Source organism: Triturus cristatus, chromosome 9 (assembly GCF_964204655.1).
Source record: "Triturus cristatus chromosome 9, aTriCri1.1, whole genome shotgun sequence".
Lineage (NCBI taxonomy): Eukaryota > Metazoa > Chordata > Amphibia > Caudata > Salamandridae > Triturus > Triturus cristatus.
The window spans coordinates 718,246,793-718,268,429 of NC_140592.1; the positions used below are offsets into that span (position 1 = coordinate 718,246,793).

Genomic DNA, 21,637 nt, shown 5'->3' on the forward strand with positions numbered 1-21,637 from the left:
TGACCCCTGGACACCATGATCTTTTGCCGGTCCATCATCTTCCTGGTCTTCCTAGAAGTTGTGCTTTGGGCTCCCAGTAGCCCCAGCCTTGGGCATCTACAGCACCGAAGATCTCTGGCCTCCACCCCATGAGTAAACCGTGGGCCAGTTTCCAGTGCGACTGCTTGAGGCTCCTTCGTGATCGCTAGCCCGTTGGCTAGTGGGTCCCCATGAAGGCAACTCCTCTTATGATTGGGCTTTCCTGGTTGCTCCAGACCAGTCCTGACTTACCCTTGCTGGGTGAGTCCCCCAAACCTTGCTGGTCTGCACCAAAGTCCTTTCTCTGTTTCCAAGTGACTTGCCGTTGCCAAGGCATGTTGGGTCCAATCCGGTCGCCGACACCGCAGCACTCGACAGAATTTGTGGGACAGCTCAAATCCAGCTCCTGGTTGTTGTCGACACCTCCTGAACCTCGTGGCTGAAGAGTCAAGACACCAATCAACTCACCTCCGACGACCAACACCATTTGACACTTATGCACCCGGCTTCCCTGGGTGAGGTAACTCGAGTACTCCAGTGCTCCCGTGGGTGTTGGCCTTAGACACCTCTAAGTCCAAAAGGGTTTGCTTGTAGTCGTCTCTAAGTGTCCTTAAACTCTTAATTTCCCCATAGAAGTTAACAGCGATTATCTGCTGTGTTCTCACACTGCAAGCGTCCCCCGTGGGTCCCCGGTGTCACTACCTTGGGTGGTTCCTTGTGGTCCAAGCACTTCTACAGGCTCTAAGCCTGGTGTCTAGTTCAGTCGTGGTTCTTATACCACTTTATTGGTATATGGTTTGGTACGCCCCTAGGGCCCAAACGTGTATTTGTGCTTTTACTGTTGAATACTGACTTGTAACTTAAGTACCTCGAACTATAGCCTCATAAAGAGACTAGAGGGGTGTGTTTTATCTTAAATACATATATTTTAAATATATACCTGGTGTGGTTGTCCTTTCATTTGGTCATTCAGGAAATTATAGACTGGTAAAACAAGCTGCTTTACATTCCTTCAAGACTTAGCCTGAAGACTGCTCTCCATAGCTACCCCTAGGATAGCTTTCAATAAAGGTTGTCTTTAACCTATCACCATAAGGGGTTGTTTGGACTGATACAGGGTGCCCACTATAACTAGTGGACAGCATATATCAGGCCAACTTTTCACACTGTGGAATTGTAAAAACTAACCTTTATATAAAGGTTGTTATAAAAACTTACCTAGCAGTGAGGCTTTATATATTGGGCCAATACTGACTTGGTTATTGTTCTTACGTACTAGAGGAGTGTTGAACTGGCCAGGTTATGGCACTTCATTCCCTGACTTACTGGTATCATTTCTCATCCTAACTTGTAGGTAGTAGTTTCCAGCCTCTTTTTATGGTTACTGACTTAGGGGCATAGTTACTGATCTTTCACACATTGCAAGGTAATAAGCAAAGTTGGTGCATTGTGTTGCGTGTCAAAGGAAAGAGCATTTTCACTCTCTCCTTGCTCTGGTGCACTGTGCGCTGCCTAGCACTAACACAGGCATCCTTGTACCATAGTGCAAGGGTGCCTGGGTTACTGGCAGTATTGTTTTTGTGCAAGAAGAGATACATAAACAATCCTTAGAGGCATTTTTCTTCTTCTATGTCTGACCCGGAATGCATCATGAATAGAAAGAGGAAGTAACAAGGAGAATCAAAGATATTTTTTCATCATTCTCTCTTACTGGGGAATGGGTAGCATTTTGCTACATTCCCAGGTGTACTAGCTGTAGTAGATCTGGAACTGCACCAAATCCATGGGTGGAAGCATGGGCACACCCATGCTCTATATATGGAACTCCTTCCAGATTAAAAGCTAACTTAATGTGGGAAAATTTGCTGCATTGCATTTCTTTGCAAAGCTACGCAAGGTGGCGCAAATTGCCGCTTGTGTGGCTTAGTAAATCTTACTGAAGCCTTGGCAATGTCCTTGCGTAAGCTTGTGCCTTAAAGTCTATGCATGACATAACAAGATATTTTCTGTGAAAGGGTACTAATTCATAACCCTCCATGAATAGGAGAATCTTTGGTTAAAAATATATTTGCACATCGGAGTGGGCAGGTCAGGCAATGGGAGTTACTATCTTCATAGTATAGATAAACCAGTTTATGTAAGGATGGTGACAAGGATGACCAGTAGTTATAATGAAAACCCTCAGTGAGGCATTAAGGCCTCAAAAAGTCCCGGGTACTACTTGAGGGGCAGTCCACTAGTCAACTTCCTTTCCTCATAATGAGCTTCTCATTGACCAGGTCTTCTTGGTGCCTGTTACTGAAGGTGCCATCTACACTTCTTTACCTTTCACAGTCATTTCTAGGCTCCTCAGCAGATGCGTTGGTCTTCTGCGTGAAGCAGCTTCGGAGGCTTTACTGAAATCCAAGTGGTCACTTCAATCTCTGTCTTCCAACAACAACTTCAATTCAGATGGGTCTGAATTATCCTTACTCTCATGAAACCAAGCTAGTGTGCATCCTCTAACTACCTCCTAGCTCCAAAAAGTTTCACTGTCCTGTTCTGTACCCCTAAGTTCAGGAATTTAGGGGCATATCAACAAGGGTTTTATCTCTGCTTTTTTGGCTTTAAAAGCCAAAAAAGCAGAGATAAAACTAGCACCCTATCAACAACAGGGTGCTAACATGCAAATTTGCATGTTAGCACCCATTTACTCTACGCTTCCCCTTGCATCTCTAATGAGATGCAAAGGGGGCGTTCCAGAGTAAAATAATAGGAGAAATGTCGCTAAGCGACATTTCTCCTATTATCAAGAATATCGCTAACCCTGTTAGAGACAAAAAAAGCAGCGCTAACCGTGGTTAACGCTGCTTTTTTACGTCTGGTATTTTTCTGACTATCAACAAGCTAACGTGAGATTATCGCTGGGTTTCCAGCGATAATCTCACGTTAACCACTTAGCGTGAGGATTTTTATCGCTATTGAGATAAGCGTTGCAAATAGCACGCTATCTCAGCGATAAAAATCAACGCTAGCCGGCGATAATTATCCTAGCGCTAAGTGCGCTTAGCGATAATTATCGCCGGTTGTTGTTGATATGCCCCATTGTGAATTAACAAAATCTAAGAAAGAAAGGGTGGAAGCACCAGGAGGGTCTTTCTGATATTAGGAAAAGATGACAAACCTGATGACGGTGGGATAGAGCTCGCTGGTGTAAAGGAAGATGCAGCTGAAGGAGGAGGCCAGACATCCCTTCCCCAGTACTACCAGTGATGTGCGCAATGTCTGCATATCTGAAAAAAAAAAAAAGACAGGAGAGAGCTTTCATGAAGACAAGAGAAGCATTTAATGATCTTTCTAGGAGTCCTCCTCAATTCATTGACACTTGAATATAAATTCTTATATATCTCCGCATTGCCAGATACTATCTTCATACACAATGTTTTAAGTGGGAAGAGAAATGTTGGCGATCTCTATATGGGATGCGTAAGAGGACTGCAATATTAAGAACCTTTTTTCCAATTAGTCCTGACTATAACTGGTGCACTTTCTGGGTGCCTCTATGCAGTCTTCAGCATATAGGTGGCTCGTGAATATTTCAAAATGAGCTTGGCCATTAGACACAAATATTGCTGGTCTGCTGACATTGCAAGTGCACCTTTCACACTGTATCCTGTGCTCAGTGTACAGTATCATTTTCATAATTTGTGAAACGTTTAGACCAGCAGAGGGACATACTGATTAATGAAACAAAAATAAATACTACATTTCTTAAAACAGACACTTCTTCTCTTATGGGTTTATTTAAACAGAGCAGCAGCAGAACAAATATGAAGAATGTGGGAGGTATTTTAGAAAACCATGAAGATGTTGTATGCATTTTAAAGAAAATCAAAGCAATTGCTTTTATTTAAAATAAAGGAACCCAGGAAAGAAAATTGATGTTGTTGTTTGATGTGATCACATTGAGTGTTGAGTATTCTGTGCTAACAATAATCAATAATTCGTGTATTAACATTACTTCACTCTAACTGAGGAGCTGACAAATTATCTTTTTGTTGCCTAAAGGCTGAGGTGCAAGGCTCAAGCACAGTCAGTCGTAGAGGCTGTTTCCTTTCTCTTCTTTAATACCAGTAGGGAGAGGTTAGAAGTTGGGGACCCTGAAGTGATCTATTCAGTCCTGCCAAGTATCACGCATAAGGAGCTAGACTAACGCATTTCAGTGTGGTGATCTGCATCACCGCACTGAAATGCATTGTCACGCATTTGCATACTATCTCAGCAACTCTGGCACTGTCTAAATATCATGGAGTCAGTTCCTGGCGAGCGCCCGCTGTTCCCCCTGCAGGCTTCAGTCTTGCAGCAGTGTTGAGGCTGCTGTAAGGCTCACTGCACAATGCAACAATGTTTCATGGTGATTTCCGCTGCGCCTCGCGTCTTTCACGCAACCTGACGTCATGGTAGTGTCCAGTATTAGTCTGGCACCGCGGGGTTGAGAGATGTTAAGTTCTGCTTGCGAGGCGGGGAGTTTGTTTTGGGAGGAAACGGTTTTGGCTGGCTAAAGGTGTGCAGGCGCCGCCACAACCTATTTTGAGATACATATTCGGGGCCTCATTTATGAGGCCCCTAGCCGCTGCCCGGAATGTCACACGTTCCGGGCGGCGCTGGGAGCCTGCTCCATATTTACTTGGCAGCACTAAGCCACTTTTTGGCTTAATGCTTCCTCGTAAATATTGTTCCCTTTAACACAGGTTTCTGCATTAAAGGGTCTTGGAGTGGGTGTTGCTGGGGGTGTTCCCAGCAACATTCATGGCTTTTTGGCACTGCCCCAGATTTATGAGAAATCGTAACTCTGAGCCAGCGCCAAAACCTTGCGCCTCCCCTATGGAGGCGTAAGGGAGGCACAACAAGGAGAAATATCTTTATTTCTCCTCGTTTTTCCGTTTTATATGCCTCTTGTGATTGTTTTTGTGCAGGAAGGTTTCCCTTCCTGCAAAGCAGGCACCCTTGCACCATGGTGCAAAGGTGCCTGCATTGGTGTGCGCCAGCCCTTTGTGCGCCGGCGTAGGGGTAAAGAACTGGAATGTGCCGTATCTGATAGATACAGTGCATTCCTGCCCTTTTCTTTTGCCATTGGGCAGCGTATTAGAAAGGCCAGCGGCGCTGCTCTACGGCAAAACCTCATAAATGAGGCCCTTGGTATTTACCAGAGATAGGCACCAGCAGAAGGGTAGGACAGGGCCATTTAAAGCACCTCTGATATACTTCACTGGATCCTCATGTGATCTCTTAACAATGGCCTCATATACTTCAAACTGCAATGCCAATTGTTTTCTTTCATTGAGGCGAGCCAGTAGAAACGAGTGCTGCTCTCTAGATAACACACATTGTTCCAGTGACGGAGTGGGCCCTCTACTGGACTGCCTCTGTTTAAATGGGTTAGAACCAATGGTGCTCACAAGAGTTTCTAATTTCCAAGCTCATTCTGGATCATTGACGTTCATGTAAAAAATACTGAAACCTGCTTACCAAGTTGAGTGTGTGACTCTTTCTACCTATTTCATAGAATTTATGAGACCAGTGTGAAAATCTCAGTGGGAGGCCACTCCCTGGGCACTGTTCTTACGATTACAGATCACAATTGTGAATAAGATTTCCCAACCTCTCGTAATGCTGTATTTTTAGGCGGCCTCTCCCTTATGTGTTTAATTGTACATAGAGTGCATATCCAAGAGCAGTTAGATGTGCAGAAGCACATTTTCTTCCCAATTTTCTTTTTTTCTCAATGGGGGAAACACGTTGCCCTGTGGAGAGAGCTCTTCACCTATAAACACCATCAATTCTTGGTATGATTCGTTCTCCGTCCAATCGGAGAAGGGGGAGTTAATCCAACCCCTTGGCTAGGGTAAATCTCTGACCATATCCGTGGTGGGAAATGGTCAGATTTCGTTTTGAGAATGCCCACAAACATGCAAGTTTGTAGGTGTTCACCAACTTACAAGGCTAGCCATGCCTTTTTGCACCCACTTCTCAGCTTCTGTGTGAGTTTTATTGCTGCAGATTTCTTCACATCAGTGGCAGATAAATCATAGGCGTATTCCCTTAGCACACTGACATCTCTTGTTTGTTTTGGTTTTATTGTTGAGTGTTGAAAATATTGTTCAGATGACCTGAATTCTGTCGCACTCTAGAATATTGCTGGTAATGGACAAACTAAACATTCCCATCCTTGTATTCGATTGGAGATGATAGAATGTGCGGGCAGTTAATGCCCAGGATAATTGGCAGCTGGATAAGCATCCATGCACAATGGTTAAAGGTGACACCAAGTTTATGTGGAAGATATGTATGAGACCAAGTGACGTTATATGGAAAGTGATGCTTATCGATGCTGGACTATAGACATGTTGTTTCAGTAAAATATGAAGAAAATGTACTAATAAAAGATATTTAAAAAAATCAGTGGCAGATAAATCATAGGTTGTAAAACCATTTATGCTGGCCAGAATAACTTTAGAAAGTTCCTGGCAGAGGCAAATGGAGGTATTTTCAGTCACTAAACAATAAATCATGGTTCGAAATATTCCCACTATTTTTCATTCCCAGCCTCCCTACAATATCATCAAATCATGTGATCCTGGGCAAAACACTTAAGCCCTCATTTAGAGAATATTGTACAGTTGGTGAAGTTTTTTATAATGTGTCATTTTGGATGACAAATTATTTGTATGAATTCATGAGTTTTGATGCACATAGTCTTAACTTATGAATTAATGATGTTAAACTCATAAAGACAAAAAAATATGGTCTGGAAGGGTGATTAATAATGTTTTGCAGTTGTGCGACATTTTCATGCAAGACATTAATATTATTAATATGGATGCAGTTTCTGTTGTTCTACTCATCCTGCTCCTGCTCATTCCCTGCCCAATCAGTGACCTGCTGCAAGTCTTCTCCCCCCACAGTTTCGTCGAAACATAGAATGAAATGATGTGGGAGATCATTGTCCTTAGAAAGCGTGTATTGTGAAGGGAAATTTCTAATGTGTTCCTATGTATCATTTTGAAGGACTTCCACTGGAAGTTTGATGTAGGTTTGCAGAAAAACATTTTGAATTAATCTTTGTATTTCTCTTACCTTAGGAAACGGAGTAGTGCTAAAGTCCTCATTTTTTACAAACATGCTTTTGATTTGTTCAGTGTGAGCTAAACATGATCATGCTATGCTAAGTCTGCAGTTTTGCTAATTGTTTATATGTAAAACATGTACAAAACCCTGTGATTTTAGAGGTTCCAGGGGGAGTTCTTGTTTTCCTCCTCAGACTCTGTCCGATTTTCTCCTCGGACTCTGTCCGATTTTCTTGTGACTTTCTTTCCTCCCTTGAAATGCTGTCAGTACTGTTCACTGGTTTGACCTATAGAACTGAAGGAGATTTGACTGCCTAAATAGGTGAATTAGTAATCTGTTTTTCTCACTCTATATTTTGCATTTTGAGCATTTATGGCATTACCTAAATGTTTCTGTATCGTTTATAGAATTCTGTAATACATTTTAAAGCCTTTAGTGATCTACAACTCAGGGCCTTATTATGATGTCGGGCGGAAACTTTCCGCCCAACACTGTCTCGGATTCGGGATCTGACTGATATGCGGTTCAGCAGTTCCGCATGACAGATTCCGATGTTTCTGAACACTGTTTGGTCGGACTCCCATTGACTCCTATGGGAGCCCATATTCTGACCGACAACACTGGCTCCTAAGGGGAAAATGAGTCTCTGCGGAAAACCTTGCACCCTGTCTCAGTTACCCCATGGTTCCTGCCACACAGGGCATGGTTTTAAAGGGGGTCCCTAGGGTACCCCTGCAGCCTCAGGATGAATCGGGGCTTGCTAGGAGCTCCCAAAGTCAGTTTCCGACAGCCTTTTCGTGTCAGACAGACCGAGGCGGAAAGCCTGTTGGAATCCTACATCGTAATCAGTTGGGCAGAAACATTGTCCATAGAGCTGTACGATTCAGCTCCGACCGACACGGATTCTCCGGGAGCCGGTCGGAACCGATTCGGAATGTCTGAATAGTTTCCCTTCCAACTGCAAACATCTGATCATTTGGGAGGATTGGATTCCAACCGAATCGGCGGATGGGTTCCGACACTGTCTAGGGGAATCCGACTGTCGGTCGGATGCTTTCCGTCTGACATTGTAATCGGCCCCTCAGTTATTTAGTTTTCCCAGTTGCTATTTCAATTGTACTCTGCTGGTTAAACTATTGATGGCAATAGGGTGGTGTCTCTTGCTGCTAGATCAAGGGGAGAATCCCAGAGCCAGATTCCCTGAGGTAAAATCAGGGAGATGTGATAATTGGTGGTTCAGTAACTTATTGGAGTGCGGATCTGACTCAAGGGTGATACATAGTGATTTATCTGTTGTAAGTAGATTTACTTGGTTCTGCTATTTTAAGTAATGTGATAAATCTGCAGCATCAAGACATCATAGCTGAGACAGCTGCAACAGTTAAAATAAGAAAACAAACAGAGGCAATGTCAATAGGTCTAGTTTATAACTGAAAGTGCCTTTTCAGTCAGTTATGAGTTTAGTACTCAATGAGTCATACTTGCACTTTGTCACATATCCTTTCACTCATTCATTTATTCATCCTTCCAATCACTCATTTTTGCATTTGAACCTCCACAATAATCCAGAAACACAAACTCAACAAGTTGGCTGAGCTAATCTGGGGCCGTATTAGAGCAAGGGAGCACTCTCCATCTTTGAGCCCTGTGTGCTACGCGGTGCACCTTTAACCAGCTGTGCCCTATTACAGATATAGCATGACCCCAGGGCAGCCATAAACTCGTGCTACCCCAGGGCAGCCATAAACTTGTGCTACCTTAGGGTAGACAGATCAGCTGATTGAGGCAGCCAGTCCACCTCTCACAGTGCAGGTGCAGCAGGCCTTCACTTTCAGGTGGGTGCAGCAAGTGACTGCACCTGCCTTACGGGGATGTGTCAGTGGGTTCCCCTTTTCTACCTCCAGAGAGGCACCCATTGCAGTGGGCATTGAGTGTGCACCAACTTTTGTGGCCCGCGTCCAAAAATACAGCGCAGGCCCAGAAGTGTTTCCCCTTACTTGTGTGTAGCAACTCCACTCTGCAAATGAGGAACCATGCATTTAAGTGCTGGTGCTAAATGTGCACCAGCAAAGTATTCCAGAAGGGTCCACCCTAGCATTTTTTAACTTTGTGTAATATGGACCTTGGTTTTCATGCCGCTGTGCATGGCTGAGCTAATCTGTGGCTTCCAAAGGTGAGTGAAAGTATAAAGAAATAAGTGTGTGTGTGTGTGTGTGTGTGCTTGTGTGTGTGTGTATGCAATGATGAATGATGTACTGGAGAATGGGGAAAATCATTATGTTTATGAAGCTCTTAGTGTATACTTTCCATTTTAAGGTGCAAAAACAATCGGTCTTTGTTCAGAGAAGTGGAATTCTAGACTGAAAAGCTACAAAAACACTTAAACAAATTGTTTATGTAATTCATGTTAAATGTGGATTTTTGCGTTGTTTCTTTAAAAAAAAAAAAGTGAAAAGCATTACACTGCGCGGACAGCGCCCCACTTATCCCCTTGCACATGTGAATGCAGATACACACACAAAATACACACACTAATCTATCAGCCATGGCTCAGGGCTATTCTTTGCAATAAAACGTCCTCTTTGAGAATGGGACACCTCTTTAATCGACTCATGAACCCCCTGCACACTAATATATTTATATATTTCTAACATTTATGGATAATTTGGTTTGGCGCTAAGAGTTATCATCTATGAAGAGCTAACTTCCCATTAAGCCCTTCTGTGCCACGCCCTTTCCCCCTCCTGTGCCGGGCGTTTTAGTAGTGGGTGGGGTTCATGACGGGATAGTCTCGTCATGGGCACAGCGCGACCGTGCTCCATGACGAGACTATCTCGTCATGGGCACTGAAGAGGTTAAACTTGCCCAATCACCTCCTCACCATCTGGCATGACGAAATTAGCAAGGATCATCGTCCCAGCCAGGATGAGGGAAGTGCTTTGCGTAATCCGCCGGCCAAGGTAGGTCAAGGCAATGGTGGCAATTAACTTTGCAGGGAAATCCACAGCTCCGAAGATTACTTGTAAGAGGTAAACATTGTCACCAAAGCTCTGCAAGTCCAAGGTCAGGCCGTAATAGGCGAAAGTGGTGGAGAACCTGTATGTAGGAAGATACAAGAGGAGGAAATATTAGTGACTTGAGTGTCTTTAATTGTCACCCAACTACAAGCTGTTAAGACACTGAGTTTCAATTACTGGCTTTTCTGTCACAGATCATTCTCATCTGGTGAGTAAGTTCAATTGAGTCACTGAAAGCAACCAAGCCTACAGCCACGGAGTCGTTAGGCGGAAGCCAAGGACTGGAGACATGGTGCACTTAAAACAGGGAGGGATCTGCAGTGGCGTAACTAGCTGTTGTACCGCCGGTGAGGGTCACTGCGTTTGCCGCCCAGCGGTCTCATGAATTGAGGAGGTGTTGCTGGCAAGTCCCTCGAAGGCCGTAATGGAACGGCCGCAGGTAAGGGGGGGTGTAGGCCGCCGACCCCAAAACTCACACCGCCTGGGGCAGACCGCCCCCCCCCGCTTGCTACGCCACTGGGGAAATGGCAACACCAGGGGTAGCAGACTTTTCATTATTTAGTGAGACCCGTTGGAAAAGTCCATATAAGTGAAATAGCATTGCGAAGATGGGCTGTGTGCCACCTTGCGGAGAATTGATTTGAGAGTCTCCTGGTCAGTGGAACTGGCTGCTGGATTGAAAAAGAGAAAAAAAAGACAATCATGTGAGGGTACAAGACTGCAACCATATAACACCATGAGACCAGCACATTATACTCCACTCCTAATCTTCTCTCTTATAGGTTGCTGTACTTTGGATCCAGGTATGAGCACTAAGGCTACCATTCCCAAAGTACATTAGCGTAAATGGAGCCCATGATTGAGGCATTGAGTCCTTGGTAATACAGTCGTATAGGGGATCATAGTCAATAGTATCCACAGAAGGATAAGAGGTGAGGCCCCAGTGGGGATGGAAGAAGGGCAGAGGCAGAGATTAACACTGTGGTCAGTGTCACACCTGCTTCCTACTCCACATCCACAAACTGTGAAAGAGACCGAATAATATAAGATGTGAGAGTGTGGTTCTGTGTGTTTTTAGGTTTTGAGTTTTTGTGTGCACATAGATGTGTGTCTGTGTGTGTTGGCGAGGCATGGGTAAGGGCATGGACCCACTGATAATTATGGCAGTTTTCAAGCAGCCAGGCTGAGAATAATTCCCACCTTGGGCTCTGACTGGGGTTCAATTCTACCCCAGGTCCCAACCTCTTGCACGAATAGTAGCACAGGTGTGTTATCACCCTCCCTGGCATAATGATTGTAGGAAGGTGGAGTATTATATGGTGATGCTGGTTAGGCTTCCCCATGCAATACTCTTACAAACCCCAAAAATGGTCCTTGGATTCACAAAAATAAATCCTTGGCTCAGTCCTGCTAGAGTGGCAAAGAGCAGTCTGTCTTTACTTGAGGAACATGTGTCACACATTTCAGAGTACCAACATGGACGATACGTACTTGACACTACTTGAAAGATATCTGATACCAATTTATAAAAATGAAAGCAGATTTTTATATTAATTTGCAAACCAAAACGAATGTGGTCAAATACTCATTCCCATATTTACAGATTTTAGAAGAAAACATAAATCATTGCAATACAATACTGCAGATCTTTTTCACTGGGGTCACTGGAAAAAGTGGCAGTGACACAATGCAGATTTTTTGCATTGTGGTCAATGGGAAAAAGTGGTAGTCATAATTCGTCACTTGCAGGTAGAGTTGTGTGGAACCCCAAGGAGGGTAAAGGTGATGCAGGTCCCAGGACTAAGCCACGACAGTGAGTTCAGTTTAACCTGGCTCAAGAAGCTTGGGTGCAGAGTTGTCCCGGCTGTCCTTGGTGCTGAAGGGGAAGTGGCGAGAGAGCTGCTTTTACCACTTAAAGGGTGCTGCGAGGGAAAAGGGTGCAAAAATCAACAACAGGGCCACTGCTGATGTTGGATGAAAGTTGTATGGAGTTCCGTCTAGATGCAGCGTCAAGTGCAGGGGTCAGTTGCCGGACTGGCGACCATCAACCCATGGCAGCAGTAAATGGGTACTTCAACGTCCTGAGGTTCCGAGGTACACAGTAGCTGCCTGAGACTTCACTGAGGACAGGAATACAGTTCCCAAAATGCACAAGAACATCTCAATTTGGGCAATCCCTCATAGGGCCCGATGGCCAGTGATTCTTCAGATCCAGTGCATTTTTTACCTGCAGTTTGCAGGGGACTAGAGGAGTCTGAGGTTACTTCTGGCTCTTACAGGGGTCCCTCTGCCTGGGGAAACTAAGCTTTAGTCTAGGACGAGTCTCAGTCATGCAGTTCTTGCAGTTCCAGGAGTTTTGCCGCAGGTGCAGAGTGTCTCTCTTTTGTTTTGTGAAAGTTTTATTGTTGCAGACTCGGGTCTTCACTTTTCCCTCTTTGATGCAAGCTGGTTCAGAACTGAGGTTCTGGTGTCAGGGGTAGTCCTTAAATCCTAGATTCAGGGGTGTTAGGGGTGTGAGTGCAAGTGGCTAATGAGCTACTAGCCAAAGCAGCTAATCCGTCCCTGAGGTGACCACATCCGGATTTGCAGGCCACATTTTCTACCCAGGACCTGCTGATCTACCTGCTAATCTACCACTTTTAAAAATGGCAGAAGTCTTCCTTAGCTATGAATACCCGGTAGCCCACCCTAGATTTGTGGCCAGCCTTCTGGGGGTGTACACCTCCTGAATACATAATTTTTCCTCCTGCCCTGGAGCAAATGTGCCTAGGGTGGAGGAGCTGTTTCCTCCTTAGTGAGGCAGCCTGGTTGCATATCATATCACAGATGGTGCAGCCTTTTAAGCTCCTTGATGAGCCACTTCACTAGTCAGCCTGTCAGGGAGGGAGGTGTGACCTCCTACCTGTCAAGACCATTGTTTCTGACTCCTGGGATAGTTCACACTTCCTAGCTGGGGCTCAGATTTCTGTCTTGGCAGGGTGGGCTGTCAGCAAGAGTACAGGAAAGACTTGGGCAACCAGGTGAGCAACCTCTAAGGTAGCCAGGTGGGTGCATGCCACATCATCCTCGACAAGAGATTCATGTCAGGGGTGATGAGGCTCGTTGTTTGATACTATACACAACATACTTAGGTGGTACCATATTGGAGCTGCCAACCTCGGGGTTGCCCTGGTGCCAGCAAATGTTCTACTATGGAATGTCTATTACTTATAGTGTTCTTTAATGGAAAAAAGCCACTAAAAGGACATATAAGCTTGCACGTACATGCCCACACCTTTAATATAATGTGCCCTGCCTCCTGGGCTTTAGACAACCTTCCTTAGGCTGATTGGCATATATTAAAAATAGTGCATCGATTTTGCCACACATGGTGATTTCAAAGGTGAATATGAGCAGTTTACACTGCTCCTCCAATTAATAGTGGCAGGCCTGATGTCAGTAGTTTACTTGGGTAACTCAGGGTGGCACAAACAGTGCTTCAAGCCCTGGTGACCCCTTTAACTCCCATGCCCTGGGTACCACTGGTACCATATTTATTTATTTATTTATTTAAAGTTTTGTATAGCGCGAACAAGTTCCCAAAGGGGTATTAGAGCGCTTCACAATAATGGAATGGGAGAACAAGATAAAAGGGGAACATTGCAGAGGAAGTAAGAGAGGATAACATAATGAGCTAATGAAAATGTACAAGGATATGCACAAACATTGTTTGATATGGTATGGTAGACAATACTGGGTGTTACAGCTGTTAGGCCAGGGAAAACAAAAAAAACAAAAATGTAGAAAGCAGACGACCAATGGTCATTTAAGGCAGGAACCTGTTCATTAGGATTGTTTTTACTTCATTTTTGAAAGCAGCCGTGTAGGGAATTCTGTGGATTTCCGGATACTAGGAAGTTATAAGGGAGGTAAAGTCCTTTGCCAATTTCAGTTACCAATTAACACATATCAGTTTTAGGGAGAGTGCACTGGCAACGGGCCTGGTTAGCAGGCCTCAGTGCACTGTTAGAGTAAAAAATCAGCATCTAGTAGTTCAAATGGGGGCAAAAAGTGGAGAGGCATCTGCAAAAAGGCGTGGTTTCTTACAATGATGGTCACCCATGATGGTTTTGGCATTTTGTAGCCACTCTTGACATGATGGTGGCCCAGGTATATTGTGTCCCATCTTGACATTATGATGGTACGGCCAAACCATGGCTCATCCATTACATAATGGCAGCAAATCCAAGAATATTGTGGCAACACCTTGTATTTAAAAATTGTTATTGCTTTTATACTCCACATCAACATTTTAAAAGATCATTCAAGGGTCATTGTTATAATTATGGTTTTGCCATACATGCAACATGCATGCCAATTGCAAATCTATGTATGTTAAGAAGTGGTACACTGGTTTCAAATATCCGTCAGTTCTCATTTTATTCTCTTAAATATTTAATCTGTGTCCAGTGACTTTCATATCACCTGCCTCACCTACTTTGTATTCCTCCTTGTTTCCTCCTCCATTTCCCCATCTGCTGTAGTGTTCCCTCAATCGTCCTAATATTCTGCCAAGAACTGTCAACCAAACATTGTGACTAGTTCTTCCATTTAACTGGCAACTCCCTCCTCCACATTTGACATTTCCATCATGGACCAATGTATCTGTTCTTTAAACTATGCATTGCGGCCGTAAACCGGCAGCAATGCATGCTCCCATAGGGAAATGTAGGAATCACATCCTAATTAGGCCGTGGGGACCACCGACTGGGTGTTGGTTGGTTCCAGGACCGAGTCAGTGTTGGGCGGAAGCAATTCTGCTTGACATCGAAATTGGCCCTTTAAGTGTAGGCTGCAGAGTGATCATTTGCCTTTAGTTTTTAAAGTTGGCTGTTTTGGCACCAGTCAATTCAATGACAATGAATGTAATTCAATTATCTTTTGGTTCATACCAAATGAAGTGAATCAAATGGTTGATGGGCACAGGGCCACATTTAGTTAGCTGGAAAAAATATAGGAACATGAATGCATTTTCAAGCCAGCCAGTGTAATGTTGCTAAAAGTCTAGGAGGAAATGGTAACCTCATTAATAAAGTGTCATTTCCACAGGCCTAAGCAACTACTCTACATGTATTTCATCAAGGTATGGTCCTTAAATGTTTTTCTGAAGCTTTAAGGAACCAAACAAGTACCCTCACAAAAGCTGTACGATAACTGAACATTAACTGTAGTAACTGACACAGTGCACATCTGGTAAAAAACTTAGGAAAACCATACAAGTGGATAATCTGTAACTCTAATCAAGAACTCACACCAACATTTTACATTATCTTAGTTTAAGACATCTGGATTGAGGTTTCCACAGGGAAGGCCCCATTGGATGTGCACAAATATCAACTTACCAAAATGCAGAACTTTCTTACCTCTTTCTTCTTGTTCATAAATTTCTGAGTTTCATATTAAAGGGGCCGTTTACAATGCGTCTCATTTTGCTCCGAACGATGGTCGGAGCCTTCCGAGCCGCATAGTAATGGGCTCCTCGGTTTACTTTCCGACTGTCACATTATGACGCTAGTGGTCAGAAAGTAAACAGGCTGATCATTCTGGCTGGCTTCCGATGGGCTGCAGGAGCCCGTTGCACAGTCGGAAGCTAGTCAGTAATCTCAAGGGCGGGCCTGTCCGCCCTTGAGATTGATGCACGCTTTCTGGCATGGTTTCCATGCCGGCCTGTCCGACATGGAAAATATGTTTGAGAGCCCCCAGCAGGAACCCTTGGGTATGCGGCCTCCAGTTGGGGGCCGAGGGGGCACCTATGGGGCCCCCCTCTTGATCCCTGCACCCTGTGGCACGGGTGCAGGTATGAACCACACCTCCCATTTACCTATGGGAGCATGCATTACGGCCAGTTTACGGCTGTAATGCATGCTCCCATAGGGAAATGTAGGAATGCGACCAAAGAAAATCATACAAATGGATTATCTTTAACAATAATCAAGAAGTCACAGTAATACAATGGCTGGAGCTATATCAGATCAATAAGATGAATGATGCAGAAATGTTCTGGGTACTGGTTGAAATGAACATATAAAAGGGAACAGTGTCACTCAAGCTGTGTGGGAGACGCTTGTCAGTTTACTTTTTCAAGCTGATTTTCCTGTCATTTTTATCCCATTTAGCACTCATGAGACAGCTGTGGGGCCATTGACTATTCATGATAGAGTCATTTAGAACTATTTAAAGAAGATTCCCTATACTGAGCCAAGTGGTTTTGTCCTTTGTTCAATTAAATATGAACTCCGGTAATCTACCGGACTCTTGAAAAGAGTCAATCTGATATCCATTTTACAAACAAGGGTATCCAGAATACCCTTGAGCTACAGATTAATCCTACTCCCAGGCAACAAGGCCAAATACAATGCCCTAGCACTGTTGTTGGAGTTAGAGACATAGGTTTCAGACACCAATCTTCTGTTGTGGTATCAGACTGACTTCCACTCCATATGTGTCAAATGTGATACATGCACTTTTGATAATTATTCAGAAATGTCACTCATATCATCATAATTTATTGCATGCCTGTTTTATAGACATCAGAACATCTGATTGATGGAGCTGAACACTCTTGATTATGGATAAAGTTGGCCGCATAGAACATTCCTTTGAATTACTGAAGTTGATTAGGCTGTTGTGCTGAGACACCTTGGCATAGAAAAAGGTAAGTGACGAATGAAATGAAACAGGAGGCATACTGTTTTGTAGACCAACTGATAGCTAGAGAGAAACCAAGATCTTGTCCTACAGTGATGGGGGGGGCCAAAGTATTTTAAAAATGCATTATGGAGATGGCAGTACGGTAGGACAGGACTAGTGTAGGTCTTCAACGCATGCACAGTGATCTTGAACATGATAGCGTGACTGATAAATCACGTTCTTATTTTTGGTCATTGAACCAGGAAAATGGTTTATGAGTGAAACAAAATTAAAAGAGCTGCTTCCTATACAGTTTGAGGGATTTGGTTTCGTGAACATGGATGGTAATACCATTATCTTAATTATTTGAAGCAGAAGGCATTTTGGCTCAACTTTGCTTTGAATCACTTCACAAAAGAACTGATGGGCCCTCATTAAAACTGCTACTAAAAGTAATTAGGCCAAAGATTTTGCCCTTCTAAGTATATGGTAGTGAAGCTTAGCCAAGGTAAGCTTTCAAGCTGTGTTGATTGTGATTGTGTAATATATTTAGAATTGAGCTTTCTCTGTCTTGCATCACTGTCCCAGCAAAGATAAGGTTAATTTGTCTCATGACAAGAGGTAGTAGTGGGGGCCATGGCTTGATGCTATTTAAAATGTTGGCACAGGACTGGAGCTACAATTGTGGGAAGCATCTGGATATACCAGGACCTGTTATTTGAAAATTCAGGCATCTGGCGGTAAAATGCTTTTTACAGCTTACATATTGCCTTGGTAACAATATTTTTATGGCAGACTTTCTTTCCAGAGTGGCAGTCATTTTAGGTCACAGTATGCAGTACTATTAATAAGGTCCCTCAAAGAAATGACTGGACTGATTAGTGCTTTTACACGTTCTTTCAGTAGTATGCATTTTATGTGTTTACCATATTGTTTCTCATGAATATGAGGCACGTCTGACCCTCTTTTCTTAGTTTTGAGAGTTACTGAGGGCCCGATTACGATGACGGTGTGACCGCCATCGCAATCATGTATTCTGCCTGCTCCATGTGGATGCCGGACGGATGTGTGGCAGTCGGATAACTGACAGCCACGGGTCCGTAAGTCGGAATGATTCCGACTGCCCATTCCACAAAATGGCGGCGGTGCCTGAACCGCTGTGCCTATAATGATATCTCTTTCTGCCTGTCTGTAAGTGGTGGTTAACCTGCCATGACCAGGCAGGCGGAAACGGAGTTCGGGGACCGTAGCTGGCCCCCCCTTCCACCCTGGGCCTCAGGCATGGGCCCTCGGGGGGCACTATATCCCAGCACCATGTGGCAGGCACTGCATGGTACCTGCAACATAGTGGTGGGATACGTAACATGTCTTTCATTGTACTGTGGTGGGTGCTGTAGACCTCAGCACCCGCTGCAATACAATAAATAGACATTGCGATCGCCTTCAATATGTGAAATGTGATGTCCAAATGAAATTAATTAATTGTGGCCTCAGATAGTTGAAGCATATGCATAACAGCTTAGATTTGATGGATGGGATGATGCATTTTTTAAACTATATTTCTCTTGTAGGAATGAGCTATGGCTGTATAGAAACTGCAGATAATGTTGTGCTCCTACAGTTTCAGTAAAACTTATGTATGGGAAATAAGGAAAAAAAGTCGTAGACCTAATTTATCAAACAGTAAATTAAGATGTTTCGTTAAAAGAAATTGTATCCAATCTTCTAAAATTTATATTGATCCCTATATGATGCTAATCCTAAAATGGACACCTGTGTATCTAATTTAATTACACCTGGTCTCTTTACTCATAAAATGTGTTCATGAAGTTTCAACTGTTGTTGCTGCAGCATCTCATAAGAGAGCAAAAAAGGACCTTCCATCTCCTACTAAGTCAATGGCTGATCCACTTTAGAGATTGCATTGGAGGAAATAAGAGCACTCAAATCATATATGAATGGTTTCTTACATCCCTGTTCACCCCAGTGAGTAAGTAATTTATTTATTTGTACATGATTAATTAAAATCTTCACAAAACAATAAAGACATTGCTAAAAGTTGTTAAAAGTTAATTATGCGCGATTTCCTCAGTTTTACAAGTTTGATTAATATCAGTTCATAATTGTCAATAAAATGTTTCGGCGGTCTTCAGACGCTCTTGTGTCTTTTTTCTGCTAAATCAAAAAACTTTACAACCCGACAGTTTAATTTTGTTTTAGTGGAGTTAAAGCACAGTTTAACAGCCTGCCTGTATGTCCGCACCCCATATAATTTGAAGAAGGGACGTGATAAATTATACCTCAAATCCTTTAGTTTAGGACAGATGCACATAACATAGACGATGTCTTCTTTGTCAGCTTTACACAGGCGGCACTGCTGCGAGAAGTTTTTTCTCACCCAGGGTGGTAAATGCGGGGTTACCGGGATTACGCCAAGGCGTCATTTAAAAAACTTTTCTTTTGTTTTTAGATTCATTCCAATGTTGAGATATGCCTGTGGCTGCATTTTTTTGAAGTCACTGAGCCCGTGATCCAACCGTGGGCTCTTTTTGTTGATGCCTCCTTATCCTCAATGGAATAGATGATTTGTGCTGATTTGTTCGTGACCTTTTGAAAGACAAGAGATCTATTGGAGTGCCCCAAAGGTCTGACAGTCCCAGGACTTGAAGTGAATCAAATAGATAATCTCTAGCTGAAGATTTATGATGTCAGAGCAGCTCTTCCCATACGTTGGAGTTTAGAGAACCAACCTCAGCTCTGCGAATCTTATGCCAGCTGGTAACATACGCACTCCGCCTTTCTAGTGTTTGTTTCAGAATTCCGAATTCTAGCCGCATTTGTGCAGGCGAGACGTATCTTGGCAGGTTAAAGATAGCCCTATAAGAGATAGCTATTACTATGTCCAGTAATGCGGCGTCCTTCCCTTGAAGGGATTCGCTCCCATATGTGAGTCGGCTGTAACTTTGCGCGCATGACCTGAAGAAGAGGGTTGAGTCGGGGAGTTTGGCTTTTAGAGATTTTATCGCCAGGTAAGTCACGGTTCCTTTTCCTCGTAAGGAGTCCAATTGAGGTTTGAACGAGTTCTTGGAGTCCAGGATTACTCCCAAATATTTGTAGGTGGTTACCAAGTCCAGCCCTTGTCCGTTTACGTGCCAATTGATGTTCCTCTTTTTCTGTAGTTCACTGCCATAACCTTAGATTTGTTGAAGTTTATTTGCAGAGCGGTCCTTTCTGAAAAGGAGTGGGCCGCATTTAGAAGGTGCTGGAGGCCAACTGGTGTTCGGCTTATCAGCACCAAGTCGTCCGCATTAAGCAAATTGGACAGTGAAATTCTCCCTAATTTCGGTTTGTGACAAAGGCATTTATTAAGTTCCCCTAGTAAATCAGCAAGAAAAAGATTAAATAAGATTGGTGCTAACACACAACCCTGTTTTAACCCTTTTGTTGTCGGAATGGGGTTAGAGAGGTGTTTGAGTGGAGTAATATCAACATGTCTAGATGATGTTTGGGTATTCCCCAGTTGTACAGTTTCTGCCAGAGTTTGTTGCGATCCACGTGGTCGAATGCAGCAGTGTAATCAATGAAGGGGTGCAAAAGGGGAGATTTGGTCTCTTTTGCTGCGTCCATCAGCAGGGTCAGTGCCATGATGTTGGTTGTGGTCCCTTGACCCCTGCAGAAACCAGTTTGATTGATCGGGATTACTGAATTTTCAGATGCCCATGACGTTAGCTGCTCCAGTATGGTTCCTGCAAAAATACTTAGCCTCCACATCTATGAGGGCAATAAGCCGATAATTATTTGGATGTTTCCTATTGCCATGTTTGAAGATTGGGCATACTACTTGCTAATGCCAGGACTCCGGAAGAGTCTGGGTGTTCTTTATGTTGTTGAATATCGGTGTTAGTGCTACGCTCCAAAATTCTGCGTCTTATTTGTACAACATTGGTGGAATGCCGTGTGGTCCGGGGGCACCTGTCTGTCTGCCCATGGCTATTTGCCTTTTGACGTCAGCTGACGTGGCGGCCAGATATCCAGACTCTGTGTGGAAAGAAGAACTTGGGTCAGGCATTAATTTATTCATTTGAGATGGTAGCGTGGCTCCATTAGTGCCTGTTTCTTGGGTCATGGCCGTTGTGTAGTAGTTGTCTATTTCTTTCCTCTGAGCTTCTTTGCTGAGCTTCTTTGTCCCCACCTCTTCAAGGCTGTCCTCTTTGGCAGCGTTTGTGTTGTTAAAGTGCTTGAAGAGGTATTTTGTCCATGCTTCCTCCGTTATGTTTGAGTTTAGGCCGAGATGGTCTGGGTTCTTCATTCTTTTGATCATTTGCCAGAACCTTGAGCTGTTTTGCCATTTTACTTCATAGAGGAGTTTCGCCCATAGTTAGTCGTTTTTTTGTTTCTTTTTTCCCATTTCTTCCGTTTTAACAATTTTTTCGCTTTCCGTAGGATTGTTTGCAAGTCGTGATTCATTGGATCTTTTCGCATCTGTCTCAGTGTTCGGTTTATTAACTGTTTTTGTGTTTTCATTTCTGGAGTGAGTTGTAATTTGGTTGATGTTCCCTTTCCTTGGCATGTCCTGTTCGGCTGTCCTTTTAACAATTTCACACTGACGTCTAAGATGAAGTTTTGCCATACTCCTGACAACTTTGTTGTGGAGCTTGCCGTTTGAATGAAAAGAGTTTTCACTGCACGGCTTATGGAGTCGATGTTGTAGGGATTGCACCAAAGCCGCCTTAGATTCAAAGTCACTTCAATGTCAATACCTGTGTATGGTTCAGTCTCAAGAAGTGAATTGACTTTTATTGTGGCTTCTTGGGGCAGGTGGTCAC

General features: G+C 43.6%; 1 protein-coding gene across 1 annotated transcript in view; it reads right to left on the reverse strand.

Moving 5' to 3' along the window:
- The window catches only part of LOC146798595 (solute carrier family 22 member 6-A-like), an 814,343-nt gene that overhangs the window by 120,199 nt on the left and 672,507 nt on the right, over positions 1–21,637 (reverse strand). The window contains exons 7-8 of the mRNA XM_085625903.1: positions 10,007–10,221; positions 3,182–3,290 (exon numbers count right to left, since the gene is read on the reverse strand). Coding sequence (XP_085482029.1) covers positions 3,182–3,290; positions 10,007–10,221 — 324 coding nt within the window. The remainder of the gene's footprint in view (positions 1–3,181; positions 3,291–10,006; positions 10,222–21,637) is intronic.